The 26,481-nt window shown below is 37.7% G+C and overlaps 3 protein-coding genes across 3 annotated transcripts; 2 read left to right on the plus strand and 1 right to left on the minus strand.

The window, feature by feature from the left end:
• Positions 1-1,822: 1,822 nt before the first annotated feature.
• On the minus strand, positions 1,823-11,048 carry LOC117422619 (NGFI-A-binding protein 2-like). Its single transcript, XM_058987445.1, has 10 exons — positions 10,524-11,048; positions 8,665-9,377; positions 8,298-8,431; positions 6,894-6,945; positions 6,259-6,406; positions 5,350-5,562; positions 4,679-4,786; positions 3,714-3,895; positions 3,048-3,246; positions 1,823-2,277 (listed from the first exon to the last, which is right to left on the minus strand). Exons 2-10 carry the CDS (start codon positions 9,364-9,366, stop codon positions 2,165-2,167), a joined length of 1,851 nt encoding a protein of 616 aa, XP_058843428.1. The 5' UTR covers positions 9,367-9,377; positions 10,524-11,048; the 3' UTR covers positions 1,823-2,164.
• Positions 11,049-12,479: 1,431 nt separating this feature from the next.
• Positions 12,480-22,080, plus strand: LOC117429226 (5'-3' exonuclease PLD4-like). Its single transcript, XM_058987446.1, has 11 exons — positions 12,480-12,623; positions 14,366-14,467; positions 15,499-15,701; positions 16,254-16,437; positions 16,785-16,905; positions 17,143-17,270; positions 17,922-18,122; positions 19,093-19,232; positions 19,573-19,738; positions 20,566-20,662; positions 21,106-22,080. The coding sequence occupies exons 2-11, from the start codon at positions 14,375-14,377 to the stop codon at positions 21,330-21,332; spliced, it is 1,560 nt and encodes a 519-aa protein (XP_058843429.1). The 5' UTR covers positions 12,480-12,623; positions 14,366-14,374; the 3' UTR covers positions 21,333-22,080.
• A 1,029-nt stretch (positions 22,081-23,109) lies between these two features.
• LOC117422030 (signal recognition particle 14 kDa protein) lies at positions 23,110-26,402 on the plus strand. The gene is made up of 5 exons (XM_034036636.3): positions 23,110-23,277; positions 23,973-24,045; positions 24,307-24,419; positions 24,563-24,595; positions 25,212-26,402. Exons 1-5 carry the CDS (start codon positions 23,254-23,256, stop codon positions 25,299-25,301), a joined length of 333 nt encoding a protein of 110 aa, XP_033892527.1. The 5' UTR covers positions 23,110-23,253; the 3' UTR covers positions 25,302-26,402.
• The last annotated feature ends 79 nt before the right edge of the window (positions 26,403-26,481 follow it).

Here is a 26,481-nt window from a genome sequence, read left to right on the forward strand (position 1 = left end):
AGCTAGTTGTAAGAGTCGCTTTTAGAAGCCATAGTAGACAGTATCAGTTTCATTTCCTTGTTCCTTAAACTTGCACTTTCATGCTTTTCTGGGTACTTATAATCTGGCAGCAGATTTTTAAAAAAGGAAGGATGAAGTGTTAGGAAGGCACTCTCTGAAATCACATATTAAGGGTCACACTACATCAACATGACCAGCATAGGGTTTTGGGAATAGCTAGCATGGGTGCTATTTCTAACATGTTTTATACAAAGGCTTTTTTGCCTTTGAAAAGGAATGAAATGGGACTTCCATTTCTACTGTGCCTTTCATCAAGGGGGTCCCCGAGCGGCTGTGTGGTGTGCAGGGTATCATACAGTCAGGGGAGCACAAGTTTGCGTCCTGTCTGTGCAAAGTCGCCAGTGTTTGCTGGGATTCCACTGGCAGGGCCTGTTTCTCCTCATCATGCTACAGTGGACCCTACCTGCCAGGTGCCTGGTGAGCTCAAGTGGAACATCAGCTGGGCTTGCCTTTGTCCTCTAGAAGCCGCTAGCTCGCCGACATCCGATCTCTGGTGTAACGAGGCAATTGACTTGGTTGTGGGATTGGAGCAGGGTTCCAAACCCTGGTTCTGGGGACCCCATGTGTCTTCTGATTTTCATTCCAATTGAGCTCTCAATTGCTTAACTAAACCCTTAATTGAACTAATAATTTGCTTAATTAGACCCTTGTACTTGTTTTCAACTCTTAAGCAGATTTCAAGTTAGTTATAACATTTTATAAGTAACTTGAACTCTGCAACTTTATAGGAGCCGGGAACAATAAAAAAAAGGTCTAATTAAGCAAATTATTAGTTCAATTAAGGGTCTAGTTAAGTAATTGAGAGCTCAGTTGGAATGAAAACTGGGGACACATGGGGTTGGGAAGCCCTGGTTTGGAGGACGCTCGCCTGACCTTCAGTTCAGCTGCTGTGGGTAATTTGCTGCGTGAGGGAACGTAATTGGACAAGATATTTTAAACTGGGGAGAATATCTGGGGTGAAATATCTGGGCCCTCTATATTCATCTAAAGAGAATTCCAAAGCATTTTGTAAACATTGTACAAGTGAACCATGAAGCTGGGGCACAACAAGGCAGTCGTTTTGCACCTGTCCTAAATTATCCTGCAAGAGAAAATCAGTCAGGAATAGACCACCTGAACTAATTTCAACAAGCGTGTCAATAACACACATCTCCAACGTGGCTGCAAATACTAAAACCTCGAGCTATCACTATCCTGACCAAGCAGAGCACTATGATGAACATCCACAGTATGCATGCATAAATAGAAGTGTCCCCTTCAGAAAAAGGCAAGCAATTTAAAAAAGCAAGACAACCACAAGTTTAACATCAAAAGTATACTGAAAGTGAGGGCCAGTAACTTACAAGGTTATACTCAAATACAAAGTAACTTTTCATTTCTGAAGTGAGCAAGGAGATTTTAAATACGGAGCAGATTTCTCAAGAAAGGATTCCTTATATGTATGCTTAAACTTAAATCAAACTGAATTCTCTTAACTTCTCCACTCTGAGTACATGTTCTCTTGTATGCTCACAGTCACTAGCCTCTCTGCACCCACACACCCAGCTCTGCACATCTGCTGGCCTGGCAGTGATGTTCAGAGGGTTTCCAGTAAAATCCCCCCCACCCCCACTGTCTCCATGTCGATAACTGAACAGCATTAGAGATAGCATGAATGAGAAATCTGTAGGTCTGCTTTACACATACACCTTCCTGCATGTAACCAACAGTAAAAAAAAAAAATAATAATAATAATAATAATAAATACAAGGCAAGGCAAAAGCATATGTTAATATTTATTTCTGCTAATTTAAATATTCAGCAAAAATGTGAGCAATATTAAACGTGAATAAAAAATAAAAAAGAGAATTTCTTTGAGTAAAACTAAACTCAATGCACATGTAAAAACATGCGACAGACAAAGATCCCCTGATTAAGATGCCCACACAGGGGACAATAAACACACAGATATGTTTACAGAGCTTTTTAAAAAAGACTTTAAAAATTGAAACAAAAATTAGTGCTGCATTTTTTTTTTTTTTTTCTGAAAATCACCCCTTTTTTCTTCAGTTTTCCACAGATTGTATGATTGAGTGAGTGTTTTACATTATGGAAGTTCACTGCCTCAGTCCTTGGATGACGAGCGTCCGTTTGCAATCCTCTCATCTTTAAGCTTTTGTCCCATCTTGGCTATGACCATGTTTCTGTCAGCGTGAGGGAATCGGCTGATTACTCGGTCTGTGAAGGAAATTATTGAAACTATGTTTGTGCTTAATGTTTGGGGTTTCAGAATACTGGATTAACACATCCTTGTTTCTGCTGGCCTCAAACATTCTGTGGCTTAGTTTATCTTTTCTGGCCTTGGGTGTAAATGGTTAGAATTCATTCCTGGAGGGGGGGATGAATGGCTGGCTGAATTATGTGACACTCAGCTTGTAAAGCAGATAGTGAGGAGAAGGAGAGAGGAGACAGTGGAGGAGGAGAGCAGAGTACAAGTCATTTAAATGTGTTTCTTTTTAAGAGAGCTGAGATAGGAGAATGGGGGGGGGTTATGGTTTTGGGTGTAATGTGATTTTCTGCACGTAGGCTTGAAATGTGGATGTAAAGCTGACATATATCTTTAGTATGTTGCTGTGACTCTGTGCTCAGAAACTAAACATCTACACTGACACCAGCTCAGAAATACCATCTCGCTGATGCCATGAGGGCTCATAGAAGCTCATATGAAGACAGGCAAAAATACCATCTACAGTCGGCGCAGAGAAACATCTAACATCTAACATCTCTGAAGCCACTGAATGGCAATCTCCATTGCTGTGTCCAATATTAATCTGTTCTATGATATTTTCACAATAAAGATGTTGATAGTTTTGACCATCTTTGTCCAGACTATTTTATTGTTAAGAAAACAAACCTTACAGTTGTGATAAGGGTTTTTCTCCTCTGAATTTAAAGATGTTAGTCAACACTGTTCACATGAAATAAATAAATAAAATAGATTCTCTTACCCACGATTGCTTGAACTTTCTCAGCATCCAGTGCCTCCCGGGCTTCGTCCATTCCTTTCCCTCGTCTTCCAGTTACACTTCTAGTCAAGATCTCCTCTCTTGTAAATACAGCCTTCATGAGGTTGCATGTCATTTTCTTGAAATCAGCACATCGTTCCGATTCCAGCAGCCTCTGTGGGCTGATGAATGCCTGAATGCCCTACGCAGTGAAAACAATCAAATAAAACAAAAAACCATGAAGGCTTTGTTTTGAGACACAGAGAATAACTTTATTATTGCTATTTTGTTTTTATTTATTTATTTATTTATTTATATAAATAAATAAAAATATAAATATATATTTTTTATTTTTTTATTGTTTTACTAAAATGGTCTAGTTATACAAATGTTCTAGTTTTCCTCTAATGAAAAGAAAAGTTGCCATTGCTAATTTACAAATAACAAATGTTTAGTAGTTTTAAAATGCACAATTCATTTTTTGATAAAAACTATTTAAATCTACAAATTCCATTAAGTAAAAAAAAAGCACCTGAAATGTTAAAAACCAAATGTTTGCGGCACAGATTCTGTAGTTGTGCAATGCAAAATAGTAAACTGTTTAGAAGGGATGGCATGTAAAATCATTTATGAGGACGGCACCCGTACAGAAGTCTTCCTGTTCTTTACCTTGCGCTCTTCACTTGTGTTCATTATGCAGCTGTAGGGTGCAGGGACACGGCGCCCAGAGTCCTGGACCTTCTCATTTTCTTTCTGTCCCAGCTTGGTGTTTCTTGTTGGCTCATTGTGGCAAACAGGGTATTTTACTTTCATTGCTTCAAACACAGCCCTCCGGATCATTGCAGGGATATCTTGGAATAAAAACCATGTCGTTTATAAACATTTCTCTACAAAGAAAAACATGAGCAATAATAATTTGCTGCTGTTGATGTCTGTTTTTTTTTTTCACATCGCAAATATTGAAACTATTTTTCACTTTTTTTTTTTTTTTTTAAAGAGAAAAACATTCAAAGCAATTATGTAGCACATAAAATAAAAGGTGTGAAACTGGAGCTTTTGTTATTTTAATTGTATTTAATATTTACATTGTTAATGAAACAATTAGTGTATTTCACATACATGTAGCTATCATGTTGTGAAATACACAAGGTGGGGTCTATTTTAAAGATCTTAATACCACTTTTCTGTTGAAACATGTACAAAATTAAATTAAAAAAAGGAGATTTATACTGATGAAAATGATAAAAGTGGGAGTACATTTACTCGAAACTCGACTAGCTTCAGTACCAAATTAGTACATAACTGAAGCACTAAATTCTCCAGGTTCAGTCACATTCCACTGAAGTTTGGATTTTATTTAGTATATTCAAGTTTTCATTAAGTTTATTAATTTCACCTAGTTCTGTACTTGTGCTGAATTCAGACATCTAACGTAATTAAGTATCCCCGACAGGGTTTATTCATAGTAATGACATTTATCAGGAGATTAAACAGATATCCATAATATAAAAAATCTTAGATGTAATGTAATGATATAAACAGCTGAAGCATACCTGTCTTTCATTGTCAAATACAACATCTGAACTGAACCATTTAAATATACTGGAAAGTAAATATTAACAATGAATTCTTACCTTGCTGAAATGTTGATACAACTGCCCTCACTGATGCCACTGCTTTGAGTAATTTCCTGGTGTCTTCCCTAAGTGTCTGCATGTGATCATTTTCATCTTCATTATGTTCTAAAATAGAGAGAATTTCTTCGTCACCAAAATGTTGTGTTGAATTTGCCTGTTAAGTGGACATAAAAGGCATGCATGAAGGAAGACACATAGGACAGGCTTTGCATTTTTTAACAAGTAACATTGTATGCCCATAATTGCACACCATCAAAAGCATACCCAAACCATTACTTTTCCTGAATGAAAATGAATCCTGCCTAATTCTACGCATACTGTTCTATGTGGGTTGCTCATTACTTACATTGATAGAATAAGTCACTGTTTGTAACGTTCAACATCTAAAAGACATTACAGTCAATGGAAATGTGTGTGTCTGTTAGGAAACCTTTTCCTTGTACATAATCATTCTTCCCTTATAAAAGTTCCCCATAGTAAAAGTATAGCAAAGTGTAATAAAGCATAGTGACAGCATGGTAAAGCATAAGCACATTCAAAAAAATTGCAAGCCATGGTAAAATATGGTAAATGTCCAGTATATGGAAAAAGCATGGGAAGACTGCAGAATTACCATGCAAACATGACTGTGGTACACTTTTAGAAGGGTTTTTAATCTCCGGACTTACCTGTTGTCTGGCTATTCTCTGTTGTACAAGGGCTGTCCCTGCCAAGATGGTCACGTGACCCAGTCATGGCCAATCCGACTCCCTCGTCCATCAAGGTCTGCTGTGGGTGGTTTCGGCTCCTGGAGCCGTGGGTGCGGAGGTCCAAGGGTGGGTCACTCGGGGTATCGATGGGGGGGCAGGGCGAAGAGGCCAGGCTGGAGCGAGATCCTGAACCTGAACACGGAGGCAGCAGTCAGTCTTTAGCTCTTTAAGGTTATTGTTATTTTATATATATTTTTTATTGTCCTTATTCATTTGAGCGTTTTGTTTTGTGGGCAACAAAAGGCATATTTTGTTGTCCACAGCTCGCTTGAGCATATCATTGTTTATGGAGAAATACAGCTGTTTATTGTTCTTCAAACCCAGTTTTAGAGGAAACAGTGGAAGTTTAAGCTGAGATTTGAAGATACAGCCACGTCCACCAAAGAAATCTCAGCTCAAACCTTTAAAGATTCAATACCATGGAGAAATGTGTGACTGACTATCTGATAATGCAACCCTTTTTGATCTCTTTATTTTAAAGGGTTCTAACCAAAGCTTTAAAATACATGTTCTTACCTCTCATGAGCACATTTCTTGCAAAGTCCTTATTATTCAATAGTTTAGTTTCCCAGACTGCACTTTCACCTTGACTCTGCCACTACACTATAGATTCAGGACACACCTTAAACATGAAACTTCCTTTGCTTCGCTTAGGACTAAATCATCTGGTTTTCAGATCAATGTCTGACAGTCCTACCACAGTGATAAATGGGCTTCATTTGTAGCCTGGTCACATCTGTGTGGGCCTGTTTGCAGACAGCGCGCCTTGCTGCTCTATAAAGTGTTTTCAGTGTGTAGAAATGCCATTACTAATCACTTGTGCCATACCCTGTGGGTTCCCACTGAAGCTCTCCCCAGGGAAACTGCAGATGTCATCTGACCCCTGCCTGTACCCCAGAGGAGCAGTCTCAGGACCTGTGTGTCTACTGCTATCATTAATGCCACGAGAGGAAGACACAGACTTGAACACCATGACCTGTGAAGGACCAAGAGCCAAACAGACCAATCAACAAAACGCAATGGAGATTCAGTACAAATATGTCAGTAACACTGATCCCCCCACCACAGCTGTACATTCAAAATAAAGCCATCAGTATAAAGAACACTGATGACCATGACACACATCAACAGTATGTATGTAGAGCAGTACAGAATAAGAATGACCAAGTTTCATGTAAAGAGATTATCCAGATATATGCAAAAAAAGTGTAACAAAGACAGATGGACAACAGAAACACCCTATACCCCCAGAATGTGATGCTCTCAGTAAATATGCTAGATAATGTTAATATCAAGGTTCATGACAATTGGATACTCTGTTTTCCAGATATATGGAGAAATCTGTGAAGAGTAACAGATGTACAAACGACCACCTACATTATATGCCCTTTGCAGAGGATTTCATCCCCAGGGGAGGATAATAAAAGGGTGTACAGTAAGATGCTCCACCTGATCATTTTTACCTCTTGTTTTATTTTCTTAAACTGTGGCCCATTGGTATCATCAGGATTCAATCTACAGAAACAAATTAAACACACACACAAATTTTGGTTTACAAAATTGGTCCATGGAGCTGATGTCTTTCACCTGAGTGACTGGAGTTTAAACCTGTATCAGGTCTGTAGAATGACTTTGCTCTCAACCCACACTCAGTGAAGAATAGCAGAAACCACTAACCACGTCACTATTCTGCATAACTGGCAGTCTCCCCTTTGACGAGGCCCTGGCTAAATAGAAGGGAGTGATTATGTCTCTGAGCTCTAATGATTGGTGCAGGCTTATTTCAATAAGTTACAATCTTTTTTAAGCTGTCATTATTGGAATCTCCCAGTTATCTTTTACAGTACATTTACATAACCCATTCTTGCATAAACCAAATCTAGAGTATCTGGTTTCCCCAGATACTCATTCAGAAGTATGTCTTCTACCCTCACTTGTGTTAAGGAATGTCCGTACCAAGTTTAATTAGAATTGGATAAGCGGTTGTAAAGATGTAAGGTTGAAACACTGTGTCTGTTGTGCATACATGCCACCACTGTGTCTCTGTTACAGGGCAAAATCAAATCATTAACTCCATATGAGTTAATTTGTATGTCAGGGTCGAGGGACAGACTATTTTCATGTGTGATTCAGTGTAGGCGTGAAGCCAGCTTTCCATAATTAAGTTACATTTAAAAGACGTTTCGTCAAGTAATGGGAAATTACTGTGGGGAGAACTCGAGAATGATGGGTAATTAGTTTAATACGCCAGGATGTGAGAGTGTAAACAGCTTCAAGTGTCACATGATGTTGTCAGCCTTTCCCATGTATGAGGTTTGAACTCTGATTCCTGTTGCATTCATTTTCTCTGAGTTTGCTACAGCTGGTTTTCAGCTCAGCTGAATTCGCCAGTTCACAACAGCAGTATTAAATTAAAACAATCCTAGTTAGGAAAATAAATCCAATACAACAATTTGTTTTATTGTAATATATCTCTGACATACTCAACTAAAGCACTGATACAGGTTAACTACCAGCTTTACACGGTTTGCATTAACAAAACCAGAACCTGGTTTTAAATAAATAAATGAAATATTTAAATACTTGGTGCTTCAAAACAACGTTTATTCTATAAAGAAGTGTTTCAATAACATTAACCAGTTTGGTGCCATTCTTTTGCTTTAAATTCTACAGTAAGTTAACCATGTTTACGCATGAGGGGTGCATGTGCTTCCCTTTCTGCCTTCCGTGTGTGCTCAATTATTGCGGCTGCTTTGGTCTGCATGGTCTAATGTCTTACTGTAACTTATTGTAAGTGCTCATGGGCCTAATAGAAGAAGTAGCATCAAAAGCCGCAAATGTGCATTAGCAAGACTAATCAGACTCACCTAGCACGCTTCAGCATGAAGTTGTAGGCACACTCTCTGGCTACCTGCCTAGCCAATGAGAACAGCTCCACTCTCCGTAGCAGAAGGGCATTGTCACGGATACAGAACTGGGCTGCGGCTTCGTTGACTGTCAGCTGAAACAACACATGGATTCAGCCATGATGCACACAAGATACAACACCATTGTGCTGTTACTTAAATATAATCTTACACTCCACAGATTCTTCTGTATAAAACACTACAGCTTACCTATTTTTTTTCATATTTTTGACAATGGTAAAATGTTTAGGAAAAGATTTTAAACATTTACACCTGGAAAACGTTTAACAACTCTAAACTATTAACCCCTCCTTCCTACACCATGTACCTCCTGGAGGCTTAGCTGCCTCCCCTCCCTCCTCTTGGGGTCAAAGCGGCCGTAGATGAGGCTGTATTTTCGGATCTCCTCCTCCTTGGCAGGGTCTTGGGAGTTCATGATGAAGATGTGCCCCATCGACCTGGCCAGCTTCTTATTGAGCTTTAGTAGGCTCTCGATCTCTCCAGGGTCGGCGTGCGGCACAGTCTTCATCAGCCGTTCAACGATGTCTGCTACGGCCTGGATGGTATCCAGTTCAAGACTCCCATCCGGGCTGAAGTGGGGCGACAGCTGCTCTTCTTCATTATTGCTGTCAGGATCCGGGGAGAGCCTCCCACTCCAATGTTGGAAAGGCAAGAGTTTCTCAGGGCTTTTGGTAATACTGTTAAGCCTTTCCTGGTTTCTCCCCATTACAGCGTCACAGCTCTTGACAACAGATGTGCTGTTGACGGACACATTGGGGAGAGGTTGGCTGAAAAGGGTCGGGTTTGTGGCCCACTCCCTCAGTGCCCTCTGGAGCCTCCTGACGTGCAAAGGCCTGGTAGCCATGCCAACCAGAGCCATGATCTCGAGGAACTCCTCCTCACCAGCCTCGCACAGCTGCTGCACGTCGTCGCCCCCTTGCTGTAGGAAGGTGTCATAGTAAGAGAGCAGGTTAGCTCGCTGGAGGATGCGATGGAGTTGAAGCTCGCCCAGGGTTCTTGGTATTGACATGGTCCCTCTACCTGAAACCAAGGAAGAGGGAAGGCGTATAGTAAGAGACCAGTTTTGTTATCTTCATTGTACACTCACACTCGTCTTGCACCCAGTGCTGGGTTTCAGAACTCCCCTTGTTTATATTTTTGAAATTAATAGGTGCCAGGATTGTGGGCAGGCCTGTGCAAAATCTGCTCCTAAACAAGTTGTTCATGCAGTTATAGGGAAGGGACAGTTTATGGCTCAAACTTGTGGCTCCTGATCATTTAAATAATATAGTTAGTTGTTTCAAATCTAATTTTACCTGCTTTTTACCCTTCAGAGTTATTATAAATTTATAAATCAAGTTATTATAAATGTGTTCTCTAAATCTGCCTTTGCACAGTGTGACCATGAAAAAGATACCCACAGCATGTACAGAATAAAATTAAACATGTATGTAAACAAAACGCAACAGACACAGCCTTATTTACCCAGATTCTGATCTGCTCAATACATTGTGCTAAAGAATGTACAGTACTTCTAGAGCAGTTCTTTGTGTAAAAATTAAAAAGTGACATATTAAAAGAGAGATAGATGCAGGCACAGATAGGCACCACCAAATATCTCCACTACATGTGCTAAAGAATGCCCTTACCAAGGATATCTTTTAATAATGGATAAGTATTTTCAGCTCCGCCCAGCACACCGACAGTCATTCTAACGTGACATTTTAATGTGGGTGCTGGTTGCTGAAAAGCAATAGGCGGTCATACGTGGGAAGATTATTGTTTTTCACCTTGACGAATATATACGTAGACATGCGATTATCATGCATGTGGTCTGAATGAGGATAAAGGGTAGCCCCAGCACAAAATAATATTTTACTTGGTCAATTTTAATGTGAACATGAATTGTATTTTATCTTGGTATTGTCAGTATAGTTTATGTATTTAGTTCCACGTGCCTTCACCATTTGACAACGCAGCTGTGATTTAACCAACGCCAATGCGCTTGCAAGCAACAAAAGAAGCACTTTTCTACAACGTAATTATGTTCAAAGTAATAAATAATATGCAAAGCGCTCGTTTAAGTGAATATAAAATAATAATGAATAACGTCAATATAGCATCGTTTAATCGACGATTTTCATATTTAAATTCGAGAAAGAAAATACAATTTTGAAAGAAACATACCTAAAAAAGACTTGCGTTTTAGAAGTCCAGTTTGCGCAGGTTCAAAGACTTGGGAGTTCCAGGTTGTTTGTTGCTGTCTGAGATATCCCTCTTAAAATCGTGCCAGATGTTCCGACTGCGTCTTGCAGTTGTTTTACTTCTTCTATTAGAAGATGATTTACTTTTGTTTAACACAGTCCCTTCGCATCGGCCTCTTGACAAGAGTCTTGTCTTTTTCCAATCTGTAATTAATTTCACCGTCTTTGTCTTTCTATGCATCAATTACGTTTTAGATTTTGGTTGATTGTTCTTTTTTTTGTATCTTGGTTTGTGTTGTCCATACAGTTTGGAGGTATTTAAATAATAATAACAATACTATGAATTATATTAATTCCCCGTCTATTGTTATTGACTAGTTGTTTTTACTGGTAGTTCTATCTTTTCTGCAACTCGCACTGACGGGCTGTTGATATGTATGAGAGAATCGTGGGCGGACGCCTGGACGCCATCTGACCGAAAAACAGCATTTCTACCAGTCGAGATAAGGCTTATGAAACGGGGGGGAGCACAACGCTGGGGGCTGTTGTTGTATTGTAATATACAATTTTTGACATGCGCGTTGAAATTGTAACTAAAGCAGTGCTTTATGGGAGACTATTTAAAGCTAAACACAGATACAGACGACTGCTATAGAATAGTTATTATATATATATATATATATAGTAAAGTGCAGAAACGATTCAGTGCTCCAAGAGTCACATTCAGTATGTTTATGGCTGACATCTTCCAAACTCAGACAAAAGCACCATAGTATATGCCATAGAGGATATTGAACAAGTAAAAAAAAAAAAATTATTATTGAGTAATTAAGTTCATTATTCAGGCCAGTACAGAGCTGGCCTACATAGTCAAAATGACAGTCACCAGTCTTGAAACAGAACTGGGGGTGAAATATCTATTGCCCCTTTTATCTCACCCAGACCCCTCACTTACTAAATATTTTGGTATCTTTGAATAGCTAACCTCTTGAAATATATGCAAAAGATAAAATGATCAAGCCATCTCACAAGTGCTTTAAATATATACAAAATATAAAATGATCAAGCCATCTCACAAGTGCAGTGGCTCCCCAGATTGTTATGCATTTAAGGATGGGACTTTTTTTGCCCAATTTTTCCCACTCAGGCCCATTGCTCACTATTTTGGTATCCCTGAATAGACAAGTATCCTCTTTCAATATAAGCAAAATATTTTAAATAAAAATCTGTCCGAGAAGTGCAGTGCTGCCCCCAATATTATACATGTCCCACCAGTGCAGAATGACTGTGTGTGACAATTCATATTAGCTCTGCCAAGAACCTTGTGATTGTCAAGGGTGATAGATGCCACACTGAATTTGTACCAGTCTAGGCAAGTGTACACTGAAGAAGGCCCTCGGCACGTTTCTTATAAATACAAAATACATTCATTTGAATTGAATTTGCCATCTCTTAAAAGCATGTCACTGGCTTCACTCATAAGATATGGTGGACTTCAGCCATCGAAACTTTAAAAAAAAAAATAGAAAAAAAAAACCTTTACAAAGTAAGCTACATAAAAGGCTCTTATAAAAGTTTACATGACAGTTTTGCACAGTCATTTTTACAGGGTTTTCCATGTGTATATATAGGTGTTCCATACAATCCCTGTTCACTGGTCAAGGCTGCTCAGAAATAGGTCCATTAAAAATGTTTTTACAGGTAAGTTCCAAAGTCAACTGTTTGTTGCATGCTCTCCTAAATTCATATACGGTATTTGCTGTAAAGCTTGTCTGGGATTTAATATACATACTGGGTGCCCAGTAAGAATTGAATAGATTTGTCCCATTTCCCAGCTCACCAGCAGTCGCTGGAATTTTCAGTGAGCTCTGTCCTCATGCCTTATTTACTTGTCTTCATGAGGACTGTTGATTTGCATGTGCTGAACACACAGAGTGAGAAGCCAAAAGAGGAACCAGCTCCAGCTGTACCTTTGAGAGTTTCACCACGTCACAGCATCCTCAGAAACAACAAGACTGTGGAGACAGTGCTACTAACGACAAAACTGCTTTCTCAAGACAACTGTGCAGTCGATGGAGAAGAGGTAACTATTAATACATAATACATATATACTTCCAACCCTTTGTAAAAGAAAAAATGTCTGAACGTGGCTTTGTTACTCTAGAAGATTTTCGCAGGTGCACTAATATGCTTTAATAGCTAGGGGTTATGAATGCTTATAATAAGTACCACTAATATGCAAGGAGTCCAATGTTCATAAATTCAGTCAAAAGTAGGCTTTTGTTCATTTTTTTTAATGAAAAAGAATAATAAATCTATGCTTATTCTATTTGCTTGTTGTTTGTGTTTAGTTTGTACAATTCTAATGTTACTGGCTTTATATGCTATTCATATGGGGGAGGTCACATATCACGTATCTATTTAAATCACATCGCAATTTTAGTTTCTTTGTCACGCCCTGCATGTTTTAACAGGGAACAATATATTTAAATTAATGCAACTTTAGGGAACATAGTGTATTATTATTATTATTATTATTATTATTATTATTATTATTATTATTATTATTATTATTATTATTATTGTTGTTGTTATTATTATTCGTTGGTCTGGTCGTAACAGAAAACTTGTCACATTTTGTTCTGCAGAAGGATAATTTAAGATGTGAAAATTAGCTCTTGAAATGAATCAAGCGGTGTAATTAGTGAAAAACACAACATTGCACATTGCGTATAGGAAAACTTTTAACAACTACAAAAATAATAAACCATTGTTGTGAAGATTCAGAGGGGGGGGGGGAACGGACGGTTTCAGGGAGTCTCATTACAAGAAAACACGCTTTACTTAGACTACATGTATTTTATATAATGTAGACATTACATTTAAACATTATCAGACAATAAAGTATGACTTTTTATATTTCTATCATTTATTAGTACATTTCTCTTTTCTATTGGGGATCATGCCTGAGCAAAGTCACTTTAAAGGGGATCCTAACTACGACCACTGTACTATGGTAATGTGATCACCGATCTGAAAGGGTTAACCACCTCTGTCAGCTACACCCCTATAGAGTAAGCTGATAAAAAGGAAATTAGAATGTAGTGAATCGACACTGTAAAAACAGGAAGAAAAGCTGCTTTCAGTTCCCTGTCTTGTTTTAGTAATACATTGTGGAAGCAGCAAGATAAGGTATTAATGAATTTAAATGGCAGATGTAGCTTTATTAATTAAAAAGACAAACACACAAAGAAAACAAGGTTATTAGACTGATGTATTTTCTTTTAACTAGTGTACAAAGGTATTTTCCATAGGGAGCCACTCTCACAGGGTGTCTGAGAGTTGTTCAATGTAGCTAAAACTATTTATGAGCAAGCATTTTAAGGAAATATAAAGCAAATCTCAAAGTATGTTGAACAAAGGCATGTGAGTGATATGCATCCCCAGTCAGTGCTGTAAATACAAAGCTTTCAGAAACATGAGACAGCTAGACCTACTACACTACATCCACTGTATGCCTCTATATACATACCCCCAGAAAGACAGGGAGCTGCCTTATACTCACCGATTCTGAAAGGTTCTCTAGATGGAAAGATGTATCTAGAAATGTAATTACATACAGTCAACTGCTATATACACCCCCTCAGACTGACACACTTGATTACTTGAGCTAAACAAGGTCCTTAGCAGGTTTTATCACTTAAACAAGTGGAAAGATACACTCCCCTTTTGTAGTATTCAGTATTTGGACACTATATTGTACAACTGTAATGAAACACTTCATTTCCCTATTCTCTTGTTTTTTTTGTCTCACAACACCTCAAGACTACCACAATGGAAAGTACAACTAAAAAAGCATTTTCAAGTACATCAAGGTCCGTTCCTTACAAGGGTTTAAACAACACCAAGACAGCTACCAGCCACAGGGTAAGAATGAATAGTTATCTCAGGCACTGTTTTATAGCATTGTATTACTCGACTTTCATCCAGGACCCATTACTAGTTTGGTCAGTACTGCTTTCAAACAGTTCCAAACACTGTTTTATTTGGCCATTTGTACTGTAATATTTTCATATTGTGAAAGTCCTCTTCAAATACATACATAATCTAAATACACTATGTATTAAGAGTATCTTTGGCTTTACATTTCCTTCACTGATTTTTAGTAAAGAGAAGAGCATTTTTTTCTAAAGTGGACTTTATCAGTTACAGCAGTGTTATTTTAATCTCAACAATGTCAGCAAAATGTATTTTATACAATGGGTGTGTACTAGACTCATTCAGACAGAGGCAGTTTGAAGCCTAAAAATAAGAAGTTGGCCTTTTATTCAAACCTCTGGACCATATTCAGAAATGTTAGCACTAATAAGCATTGTCCTGTGTGCAGAAAGTGCTCTGTGAACTGCTATGACAGCAAGTAATGCAGGAGTAAAAAACTAACTCCTAGTTTTTTAAAAAAAAATGAGAAAAACACCCATTAATTTTACAAAACTAGAGCCAAATAACTAAATAATATACTTCAGGGTTTTCTTGAGCCAGGGGTTACCAAAACTGGAGAACATATGAGGCATTATTTATAGCACAGGTTCGAAAAACAGGGATTATTTCCCCCCCCTGGTGGATATCTTCCACTATTGCATTTAAAGAAGTGTAAATATGATGCATATAATGATTAGTTTCATTATATATGTATATATATATATATATATATATATATATATATATATATATATATATACTTTTTTTTTAAATAGCGCACATAGTTTTCAGCATGTTGATAGAATCCAGCCATTACTTTTAATTAGGAGACACATCTTAACAAATAAAGACAAAAAGAACCCATTATAATGAAACTGTGCCAGTTGTACCAAATAGTGGTTTTGTGATGAGGCCTAATATCTGGGTCGAGACCATCAACTCACGTTAACACAGATGGCTTTATCTGAATCCATTTCCAGTGTTCCAAAGCTCTTGTGCTGTTGGCACTCACAGCAGGCAGCCTGGCTTTGTTGGCAACCATTGTTTCAATGTGGAGTGAGATCACAAGCTGTGAAACATGTTCAACTGAAGTGGGACTCGCTGATCTTCTTGAGGAAGATGAGGTCCTGTTTGACAGTGAAACAAACCTGGAAGACGATAATGTTTGCAATGAATCCAGCAGGTGAGATGAATACATTCCTTTGTCCTTTGCCACTTAAAGAGCAACTTGGTATGACAATGGAATATCACAGTTACCAGTTATTCTTCTTCTTGTTTAGATTCACTTTGTATAGCCTTTTCTGTTTCAGTCATCAAATCCTGGTGACTTAAAAAAAACAACACTTCTGTGGCCTCAAACATGTCTTCTCTCTAAGTACAGCAGGTACACCTGAGTGTAACCATTTACCTGCCCCTCTGCAACGCTCCCCTGAAATCCAGTACCACAGTAAAAAAATACTACATAGAACAGATGTGGTATTTTTGGTACAGACAGTGTCACCTCATTGTGCTCAACAATATCAGTTAGCTGGCGTCTATATTACTGGGCACATCATTGTGTGGTGTGCATTTAACCATACTAGATTATAAATGGGTGTTAATACCCATAGGCTATCGAACTTGATCTGTTATGAAGGTGCTGGAGGACTTCACTTGGCGGTATATGGGTGTCTGCTGTCACTACAGCCCTAGTAGCACCGGTATGCTACTCAATAGCACCTCATTCTTTTCACAGTTTTATTCTCACTGAAAGCATTCCTGTGGATGTGCAGTATGGAGAGAATGCCACTGTTCATAAGCCGCTGTATGAGGCCTGGACTGAGCTTCTTAGTGTGGCCAGCAAGAGCGTCCATGTGGCCTCTTTTTACTGGTCTCTTACTGGAGAGGATATCGACGTGAACACCTCTTCTGACGTCCATGTAAGTTGGCATCACAAATCTTACCCATTTTTTTACTTCCATTAGCTACATATGTCTCAGATGTACAGTTTTTAAAGAAAAAACATGGTATAGCAAACATGCATTTTCATTTTATTTTTCACGAGGTTAAAGTTTGCTTGCCTTGCCTTCCAGGAAGTCTGTTTAACTTCCTTTGGTCATTTCACGTAGTACTAGTAGTACTAGACATCATGTTTTGAAATATAAATACATGTTTGCTTTAACATTACCATTAATGAATGGATATGCATGGAGCTATATAGGACCATTGTGCTTCATGTGCTTCAAGTGTAATAAAATGACCCTGCGGTGGATTTTGTTTTTGACAGGGTGAACACATCCTGCAGCAGTTTGTGGACATGCATTCAAGGAATGTGTCTGTGTTTGTGGCTTCCAGTATTCCCTCACTATCAAGTAACTCAACAGACCTCAAGGTTCTGAAGGACAAAGGTTAGAAACAGTCTAAACACTAAATCTGGGACATATCTGAAAGGTGATATCTCCCAAACTATTCTAAGTATTTCCTTTCACAGGTAGTTTACACATACATAAACATGATAAATGATATAGTACATTTTAATTTCTGCTGCAAATACTGAAGCATCACAAGAAACCTTGTAAACATGTATCTTCTTTAGAGTATGGTTGGTGAGCTTAAAAAAATCCCTTTTTCTTTTGTATTTCTAGGTGCTCATGTTAGAAAAGTGAATTTTGGCCATTTGACACAGGGTGTTCTTCACACAAAGTTGTGGATAGTTGACATGAAACACATATACATCGGAAGTGCTAATATGGACTGGAGATCTCTGACTCAGGTAAATTCTGCTTGTCCTAATGAAGTGCAATACAGCTGTGAGACTTCACTAGAGAATACAGTGCTGGACTATTTTTTCATTTAGCGAAAACAAATGTTAGCTTTCTGTGCAAGATACTTTATCATAAAACATTTCTTATCGACAGTCCAGATTGTTTACATTCATCAAAGGACATTTTAGTTATGGAAAAATACAGATGCATATCCTTAAAGGTAGTATAAATTCGACCTGTGAAAGCTTCCCTGTAATAATAATTTAAAAAAACACACACTCATTGCAGCAATTAACACAACCAGCCCTTCACATCGCAATTGTCACCCGGGAAGCTTGTCCAGGTGTAGAAGGTGAGACATTGATGTTGCAAAACACCCTTGTGAGGTGTAACCTAGAATCATGTTTTAGGAGTCTTTAGTATGAACCTTGCTGAGATATATTATGAACATTTTTAAAAGATGTCATGAAAAACAGAAGCAATAAAAGAATGGAAAACCAATTAGCATGAATGATATATTAGTAAGAAAACGATTTAATTTGGAATACCCAACTTATTCTACCTCTAACGACTGCACACATTTACACAGTGTCTGTATATTGAAAATGATATATGTCATGATGATAGGTCATGTGTTTATAGATGTCTTTCTCTTCCAGGTCAAAGAGCTGGGTGCTGTGATTTATAACTGCTCCTGTCTGGCGAAGGACTTGTACAAGATATTTCAGTCTTACTGGGACCTCGGGTATCGCAACGCCACTGTCCCTCAGCCCTGGCCAGAGCAGTACTCCACCTCCTTCAACAAAGACAACCCTCTCCTGCTGAACATCAACGGAGCCCCTGCCAGGGTCTATATCTCTGTGAGGGATTTTTTATTTTTACAGAGTTTAAATAAATCAGGTCGCCCCAATACCTAGCAATTGCCTGTTTAAAGTTTAATATCCATGGTTTTAAAATCCTACACATTATTATAAACCACAAGGATGGTTTCAGCTGAGTTGCCATGCTCCTACAGTAGAAGCCCTCTAAAAGCTAACAGGAATGGGATCTTAATATCATCCATAACTATTAAATGCTCCATAAAGCTACATTTAGAAATACTAAAATCATGTTGCAATGAGTTTTCATTCACATACTGGATGGTGTTCATTGACTCCACTCCTAATTGGTGAAGTGTTAAGGATCTCTTAATGGACATAAAAAGAGGAATGTGTGTGTGCTAAGTGTGGACATTAAACTTGTAGAGGTGGGGATGGTGCTAGTTACAGCAGTTCACATAGGCAAGGACGTTAATTAAGATTGTAATTGATGTTTCTTTTTGTATTTCTAAATAAACAGTGACTTAAACTTCAAGCAGCCTATAACCTAAAAACATATTCTAAAATGTCATCATACCCCCCCAAAAAACCTTTGTATACCTGATAATAGTATTAACTTTGCATCAGACATGTATCACTAATTAGCTTTATTGTATAGTTTTATTTCCACAACAGATCAAACAAAAACATTCACTACACCAAAAGATATTTCAAATGCTACTTTAACAAATGCAAGTGGTAGAGAACTGTAGCTAATTTGCTACAAGCAGTTCTGGCCTTTGAAATCTATCATGCCTGTGAACCTGCCCATTTGCTTTTAAATGCGTGTTGCGGTAGAGAATGTATAGTATTGTAATCATTTTGGATGTATACTTACACTATTGAGTACTTACACTATTGAGAAGGTAAGAATTAAGATAAAAACTCCACAACAAACTGACAAAAACAACAAGAAATAGGCCCCAATGCCTTGTCTGTGACTAGTAACCACTGGGGTACTTTTCTGTTTCAGGGTTCACCTCCTACTTTCTGCCCCAGTGGTAGAACTAAAGACCTGGACGCTATCGTCTCTGCAATCAATGAGGCTGACAAGTTCATCAATGTGGCGGTGATGGAATATTTCCCCACTACCCGTTTCAGAAGGCCGCACAAGTGGGTAGTGTAAAACTTCAGTAACACTTTACATTAAGTGTCTGTAATTACTGTGTATTTACATAGTAGTTACTTAGTAAATACATGTGTACTATATAGCAGTTTTGGAAGATATATATATATATATATATATATATATATATATATATATATATATATATATATATATACAAATTGGAATGTTCATATAGAAGCCCTAAGCAGATAAGGTAATCCGACTATTAGAGATAAATGTGCAGAGAAGGTCTAGCAATGCTAGGACGTATCATATGCAAAGTGTAATTACTTCATCATCTTATTTGTAAATCGCTGATGGATCTATACATGTTTTATGTTCTAGGTACTGGCCAGCCCTTGATAATGCATTGAGGAGGTCGGCTTTCGAGCGTCACGTTCAGATCCGCCTCTTGATCAGCTGCTGGCAGCACAGTGACCCTGCCATGTTTCCTTATCTGAAGTCACTCAGTGCTGTTAGTTATCCACCATTGAACATCAGCGTTGAAGTTGTAAGATCTCAACGTATTAATAAACTCAGTTACCCGACAAATACTTCAATAGTTAAACACAGACACCAAACAGTGCAGCGCCTTTTGCAAAAATCCCACTTAGACTTTACTCTCATAGTTAAGAGGGACTTTTATTTATAACAAAAGCACACAGCATGATGGCATTCAGATGGGCAACTAGAGATGTTTTCTCGAGTAGGGTGGGATACTGAATTTACTTTGGTAGCAATGCACCAGATATGTGAATCCTCATATTAAAACAATCACAATCTGCCACCAAGATCCACAGCAGTGAATGTAATACTAGTAGTGTTCTCTGTCTATGTACCATACATACTGCTCTGATTGGTCTGATACTGTACCTGTACATATGAAAACCTCAAGTCTACACTTATATACAAGATGTTGGTTACTTGAGACATGTCCTTGCACTATTAGCTTCCATATTAAATTCTACGCCTATCAACTGATAGATGACCTCTTTGTAGAAGTGTCTGTAAGAACAGGACAAGCTGACCAAAAAAAAACATATTTCAAATCTCAGGTCAAACCTGTGCTTTTCCTTTATAGAATAAAACAAATATTAAAGCCAGGTTGCCTTGCCAAGTACAATGCTACAGAAAAGAGTGTAAACAGTTATTTTATGAAGAACGTATTGTCAACTATCAATTGAAAATGTAGATCTCTCAAGCCATTTGTGGACCAAGAATAAAGGTCATTTTGGCCATAATAATACAAAAACATTAAGAGAACTAAAAGGTGAACATTGTTCAAATGAAGTGGGTTAATGTGCTGTTACAGATTCCCTGGTCTATTGTCTTTCCCAGAAACTCTACATTGTTCCTGTTGGGAACCATACAGACATTCCTTTTGCTAGAGTGAACCACAACAAGTACATGGTTACTGATAAACTTGCATACATTGGTAAGTAACACAGACTCTGCCAGGGTATTCTCAATAGTAAAATATAGTAATAATGATAATACTAATAACAGTTATAACCAGCCATCTTCAATGCACAACAGATGTAACACAAGATATAAAACCATTGAAAACTACATTTTTAAACAAGACATATTGAACCATGTTCTTGTCCCTATGTGTAAACCTGAAAAAAACAAAAGTGCTGTAAAAATTTTCCTTTGGTGCATTGTTTATCAATCTATTTAGATTGTTCTTTCTTTTGGTGTATGCTGTGCTATAGTACATGCTGAGTGTCGGCACTACAATGCACTTTCAACCAGGGATGTTGTCAGCCCTCACCAATCTGATACACAAGGGGCTTAGCCTTTCTATAAATCTTAAAATGATGCTTTCACTTTGTGTGGAGGGTCTTTTAACTACTTTATCAATGTGGCTGGTTTCAGGCACTTCCAACTGGTCAGAGGACTACTTCAACACCACAGCCGGGGTGGGGCTGGTTATCAGCCAGACACAGCAGAGCTTGAACGGCACCAGACAGACAGTCCAGGAGCAGCTCAAGGGGGTGTTTGATAGAGACTGGAATTCAAAGTATGCCATAAACTTGGATGAGTTGGAGCACCACCCCCACTGTGCATTCTCTGAGAAAGCTGGGCCTGCCCGTGGTGTGTGACAGGAAAGAGAAATCCAGGACAAGAGATGTCTTTTATGTTTTGTTTTGGGAGTTGGGTGGCCAGATTTCCGTCTGTTAGTGCAAATGTCTTCCACAGTATTTCAGTATTGATGCGTGATTTATATTTTCAAAATGGAATTCTAACAGGGTTAGTATCTCGTCAAAAGGGAAATGAGTTTGAACATTAGTCCACCACATAAAACCACCACACACTTCAGCACAGCTGGCAGTTTAAGAGTAAGAACAAATAACTCGGCTGAAAATTGCAAATCCTTCTAATACATTAAATGTGTCTCTTTTATTATAAGAGATGTCATCTTGTGCAGTTTGGGGAAGAGGACAATTAAGCAATCTCAGTTATCATTTCTGTAATATTTAGAGACACCCTACACAGGACCTGCCTTATTATAATGACAAAAACAAAGATCGTAATCTTAAACTAGCATTAAACAAGTCCAGGTGATATGAGTTCTGTCATGTCATCTAGACACAAGATAACATGTAAGCCTACTGGAATTGCGAGTAGTTCATTTCTCATACGAGATTGATAATCAGATATAGTATGTTCTTAATCAAATATCTAATCCAAATAGTATGCTGTGTTTTTCAATGGTTTTTATAATAGTTTAATATAACAATACTAATGTAACAATACTAATTTAACCACTAATATGTGCTAAGATGAATCATGAAGGTCATGCTTGTAAATAATTATAAATAATGTGCTTTATCAATAAATGTTATTCACAAAAAAGAGGGTATTTCTTTCTAGGTTTGCCAAAGGATAGGGCATTCCTTTCCAATGGTTTACGGTCTAGTTTTTAAACTGCATGCAGATATTAAATGTGCAATTGTTTGTTGGAGGATCGGTATATTAGGATTTGATCAATGAAGGTAGTGTGCACCCTTTGCTAAACTGTGTTTGAGAAAGTCATTCCTAACATTTGCTGATGCAAATGTGGAAACAGTGACCACAAATATCCAGTCAGATTGTGTTGGCATCCAACATTGGTTTGGCTGGAATATATGCTTTTGTATATGAAATACAATGGTTATAATGGTTATAATGCTTTTCAGCAAACTAAACAAAAATAAATGCAAATGCTCATCCTTTTTTCAAAATGTTAGCTTCCAGAGATACAGGGAGGCAGTTAACCTCTGTGCTCTGCTTTACTGGCACAATACAGAAGGAGACTGTTAGCTGCCAACTGCACATGTCCTTGAGCCAGGAAAAAGGTGGCTTCTACAGAGGCATGAACAATGAAACGTTCTGGAGGCAGAATTGTAAATTCACTGTCAAAACTATTGAATTTAGGATTAAACAGACCTGTTTGGTACATAAAAAAGGCATACAAATGTCAAACATTGAAAACAAGCCAAATGCAAAAACCTGTAGATCTGTGGCTATTTGGGGCCACCATGTGGTAAATTAAAATTGACTGGACTGCTTGGTAGCAGGGGGAAACAAGAGAGTCCTGTTCTGGCTAGAATCCCAACAGAAAAACAAGTAGTAGTCCTTTTTTTCACTTTGCATACAATAGTTACAGTGGTTCTCCTTTTAAAATGACTGATCTCATCAACCCTCCAGGAAATAGGGCTAGGAAATGACAGAATATATATATATATATATATATATATATATATATATATATATATATATATATATATATATATATATATATATAAAAACTTATTTACACAACCCTCCGTGCATACTTGTATACCTTGTATATCCCACAATGCATATCTCTTGCAGTTTCCTTGCTCTAGGGGAGGGTTTGCAGTCTGTGGCTGTTGTTTCGTCATCAGTTAGTGACGAGGTTAAAGTTGAACATTTTAGTTTCCTGTAACATGGTATACGTGTGTTAAGCTGAGATCATCTTAAGAAAATCGATAGCCTACAAACTGTCAAATCTAAATCATGGTACTACTGGAAAACGACTCGGTAAGAACAACTTAATAAGATACAAATGGGAGAGTCTTCCTATGCGTAGGTTTTATTTTTCGAAAGTGAAACTCAGACATTTCTTTCTCAAAAGATGAATGGTTCTTACTGAAACCACCAATGTACCGGTGTATGTATGTTTATATTGGATTTAATAAATGTGCAATAAGTAGTTGAATTAGGATACATTTATTCCAAGTCGGGAAGATTGAACACCGGAGTATAATCTTTATTATTATTATTATTATTATTATTTGACCATAACCCAAAAAGAAGATAAACAAATATAATAATATATCAGTATATGTATAATATATATAAAAAAACCCGCTGTGACCAGTTAACGTTTTTTCAGTTACTAATATTATTTTAAATCTGTCGGTTGTTCCAGGTGTTACGCTTGTCGGTCAATACAGTTAGACCCTGCTTATCTATGTATCTGTCTATCTATAATGTTCTATCTATGTTTTTATTTAAAACGTCTGGCTCAACCCAAATCTCGGGTGTCAAAAAATACATATGTACATATGAAACATACCTTTAAAAAAAAAAAAAAAAAAAATCTCGTGTTTACTACTGAGAAAATAATAAACGTGTTTTCACTACAGAAACCAAGTTTATTATTTTCTTTGGCGAAAGCTTGATTTGTGTTGGTGCCTGTGACCAGTGTCTGATGCCATGTCTTTCTCTTGCAGTTTTTGACAGAACTTACACGGCTGTTTCAGAAGTGCAGAACCACTGGAAGTGTTTACATCACACTAAAGAAATGTAAGCTCACAACCACAGAGATTGTGTATCTGGAGTATGTCAATTATATATATATATATTTGGGGGGGGGGGGGGGGGTACTTAAAGGGAACGTCCCTGTACTGTAAAGTCAGGATGCAGTCCGGTCGTGTTATGGTGAGACCTTTTATTAATCCTTTTACTAACAGTGGCCCACAACCTTTTGATGTGTTTCTGATTTCAGTTTAACTCCTACACTGTGTGGATGCATGACTGTAGTGAATAACACTTTCTGTCCTATAGATGATGGTAGAACAAAACCTGTTCCCCGAAAAGGAAACGCAGAGACCTTTGATCCCGTGGACAACAAGTGCCTCCTCAGAGCAACAGATGGAAAGAAGAAGATTAGCACAGTTGTAAGTAAAAATACTTTTGGAGTTTGCAGTGCAGCTGGAAAGCACTGAGTGAGACAATCCCGGATCATTTCACTGCTTTTATTTTTTAAAACATATTTCTGTTGCTACTTTTAAGATAAATTGTCTCATTTTTTTATTTCTAGGTTAGCTCCAAAGAAGTAATAAAATTCCAGATGGTAAGTGGTATATTTTTCTAGCATGTCATGTTTTTTTAAGGTTGAAGTGCAACAACTCTGTATGGACAGATGTGCCATTGAGAGACTTCAGCACTGAAAAAAACAAAAAAATCCCATGGAAGATGAATACTTTTTTTAAGCTTAAAAATGACAATGTACAGCTATTGTATGAAGACAGCGCTATGGACTTCATGCTCTGTACGATATTGATTTCTACTAGATGAATTGGAGGTGCACAAACCAGTTATTCGATTGTTCAGATCAAGCTGTCCACAGGTGAGGGTCATTGGTGTAGATCAGGCTAATTTACCATTCCCAGTGAAACAAGTGAAGAAACAGCTGCTTGGATTTGTATAGAATGCTGTTTTCCATAGAGCCTAAAAGCAGCAGTTCAAGCAGCTGTTTCTTCACTTGTTTCACTTCGAATGGTAAATACACCTAATCAATACCATTGACCCTCACCTGATTGAGCTCTCCACAGAAGTCAGGCGCTGACAATCTGAATAATGGTACATTTGGTTTTCATAAACCATACAATTTTGTTTAACCTTGTTTATAGGCGATTCTCTTAAATACCGCATTGTTTCTCTGATTATTTCTTTCGTATCTTTTGTAGGCTTACTCAAACCTGTTAAGAGCTCACATGGACGGACTGAAGAAGAAAGACAAAAAGAGCAAAACCAAGAAGACGAAGGCGACCCAGTGATGAGGCGGACTGTTCTCTTCCTCATTTCTGAACAGTTCATCAATGCTGACCCCCCACGAACCCCATGAACCCCCTGGACAATCCACCTGAGATGAGAAGGGTCCATAGAAACAATAGCTCCAAACACCTTGCTGGAGATATGCTGGTGTTTTGACAAGGCTTAAACCTTGGAGTTGCTTGGTAAACCATCTGCTCAGTTTTATTTTTGTTTGATATTAATAATCATTTTTAATGACTGAATCATATTTTCAGTGTTTAGAGGTGCATGGGATTGCACTTCTCTTTTTTTTTTGGTTTATAAAACTTTTTCAAACTTGAAAGGAGGGAAACAGCTCAGTACTAGTGTTGCTATTGATTCTGAACTTGTCAGAGCAAAATCTGCATCAGAATACAGTTTGGGAGTGAAGCTGTTTTATTGTATGTTACAGTAAACCTCAAATCTGTACTTGAGAAACCAAGAAAAAAAAGGCTGCATCTTAATTTAAACATGACTGGCAAAATGAACTTTAAAGGACAATACTAAAAGTTTAAAAGCTGCATACAAGTCTTATTTATTTTTTATTCATTCACAGCACCTTGTCTGTAGTACTCCTTGTAATTAATACCTACAATAGCATGGCTCCTAGAAATATCTTTAAAACTGGAGATTACTGTAACATCTCAGATACAGGGGGATTTACAAAATGACTTGGTTACTTTGTAATGCTGCTGTCGGAAAAGCAGAGGAATGACATTTGGAGGGTGGTTACACCAAATGACCGTTTGGAAGGGTTAAGTAACATTTGCTATAACATGAAGAATGGTGTAATGATCCGTTTCCATATGGAGACAGTTATTGAAGAACAGCATGCTTTGCATCTTTACAAACTGTACAACAATCTTTATTAACAGCTTACTAAGAATTAGGACCCGGCCTGTCATAGCTGCTTTAAGGAAGGGCTTTTCATTTTGTTAGATTCTTTTGAAAGGAAAAAAGAATACTTTTCAGTTGTCTAAAAAATGCATAGGTGGCACCTAGCTGGTTATGAAGGTGTTACAAAAATGCCATTCTCAACATTATCTTTTGGAATCTCAAAATAAACCTTTTAGTTGTCAAATAAATACGCTGTTGTGTTTTACATATCTAATAGCTTTTTAGAAAACGTCCATTCTTCACAGTCCAGTTTGTTTATGCTGTTAT

This window comes from Acipenser ruthenus, chromosome 15, assembly GCF_902713425.1.
Source record: "Acipenser ruthenus chromosome 15, fAciRut3.2 maternal haplotype, whole genome shotgun sequence".
Lineage (NCBI taxonomy): Eukaryota > Metazoa > Chordata > Actinopteri > Acipenseriformes > Acipenseridae > Acipenser > Acipenser ruthenus.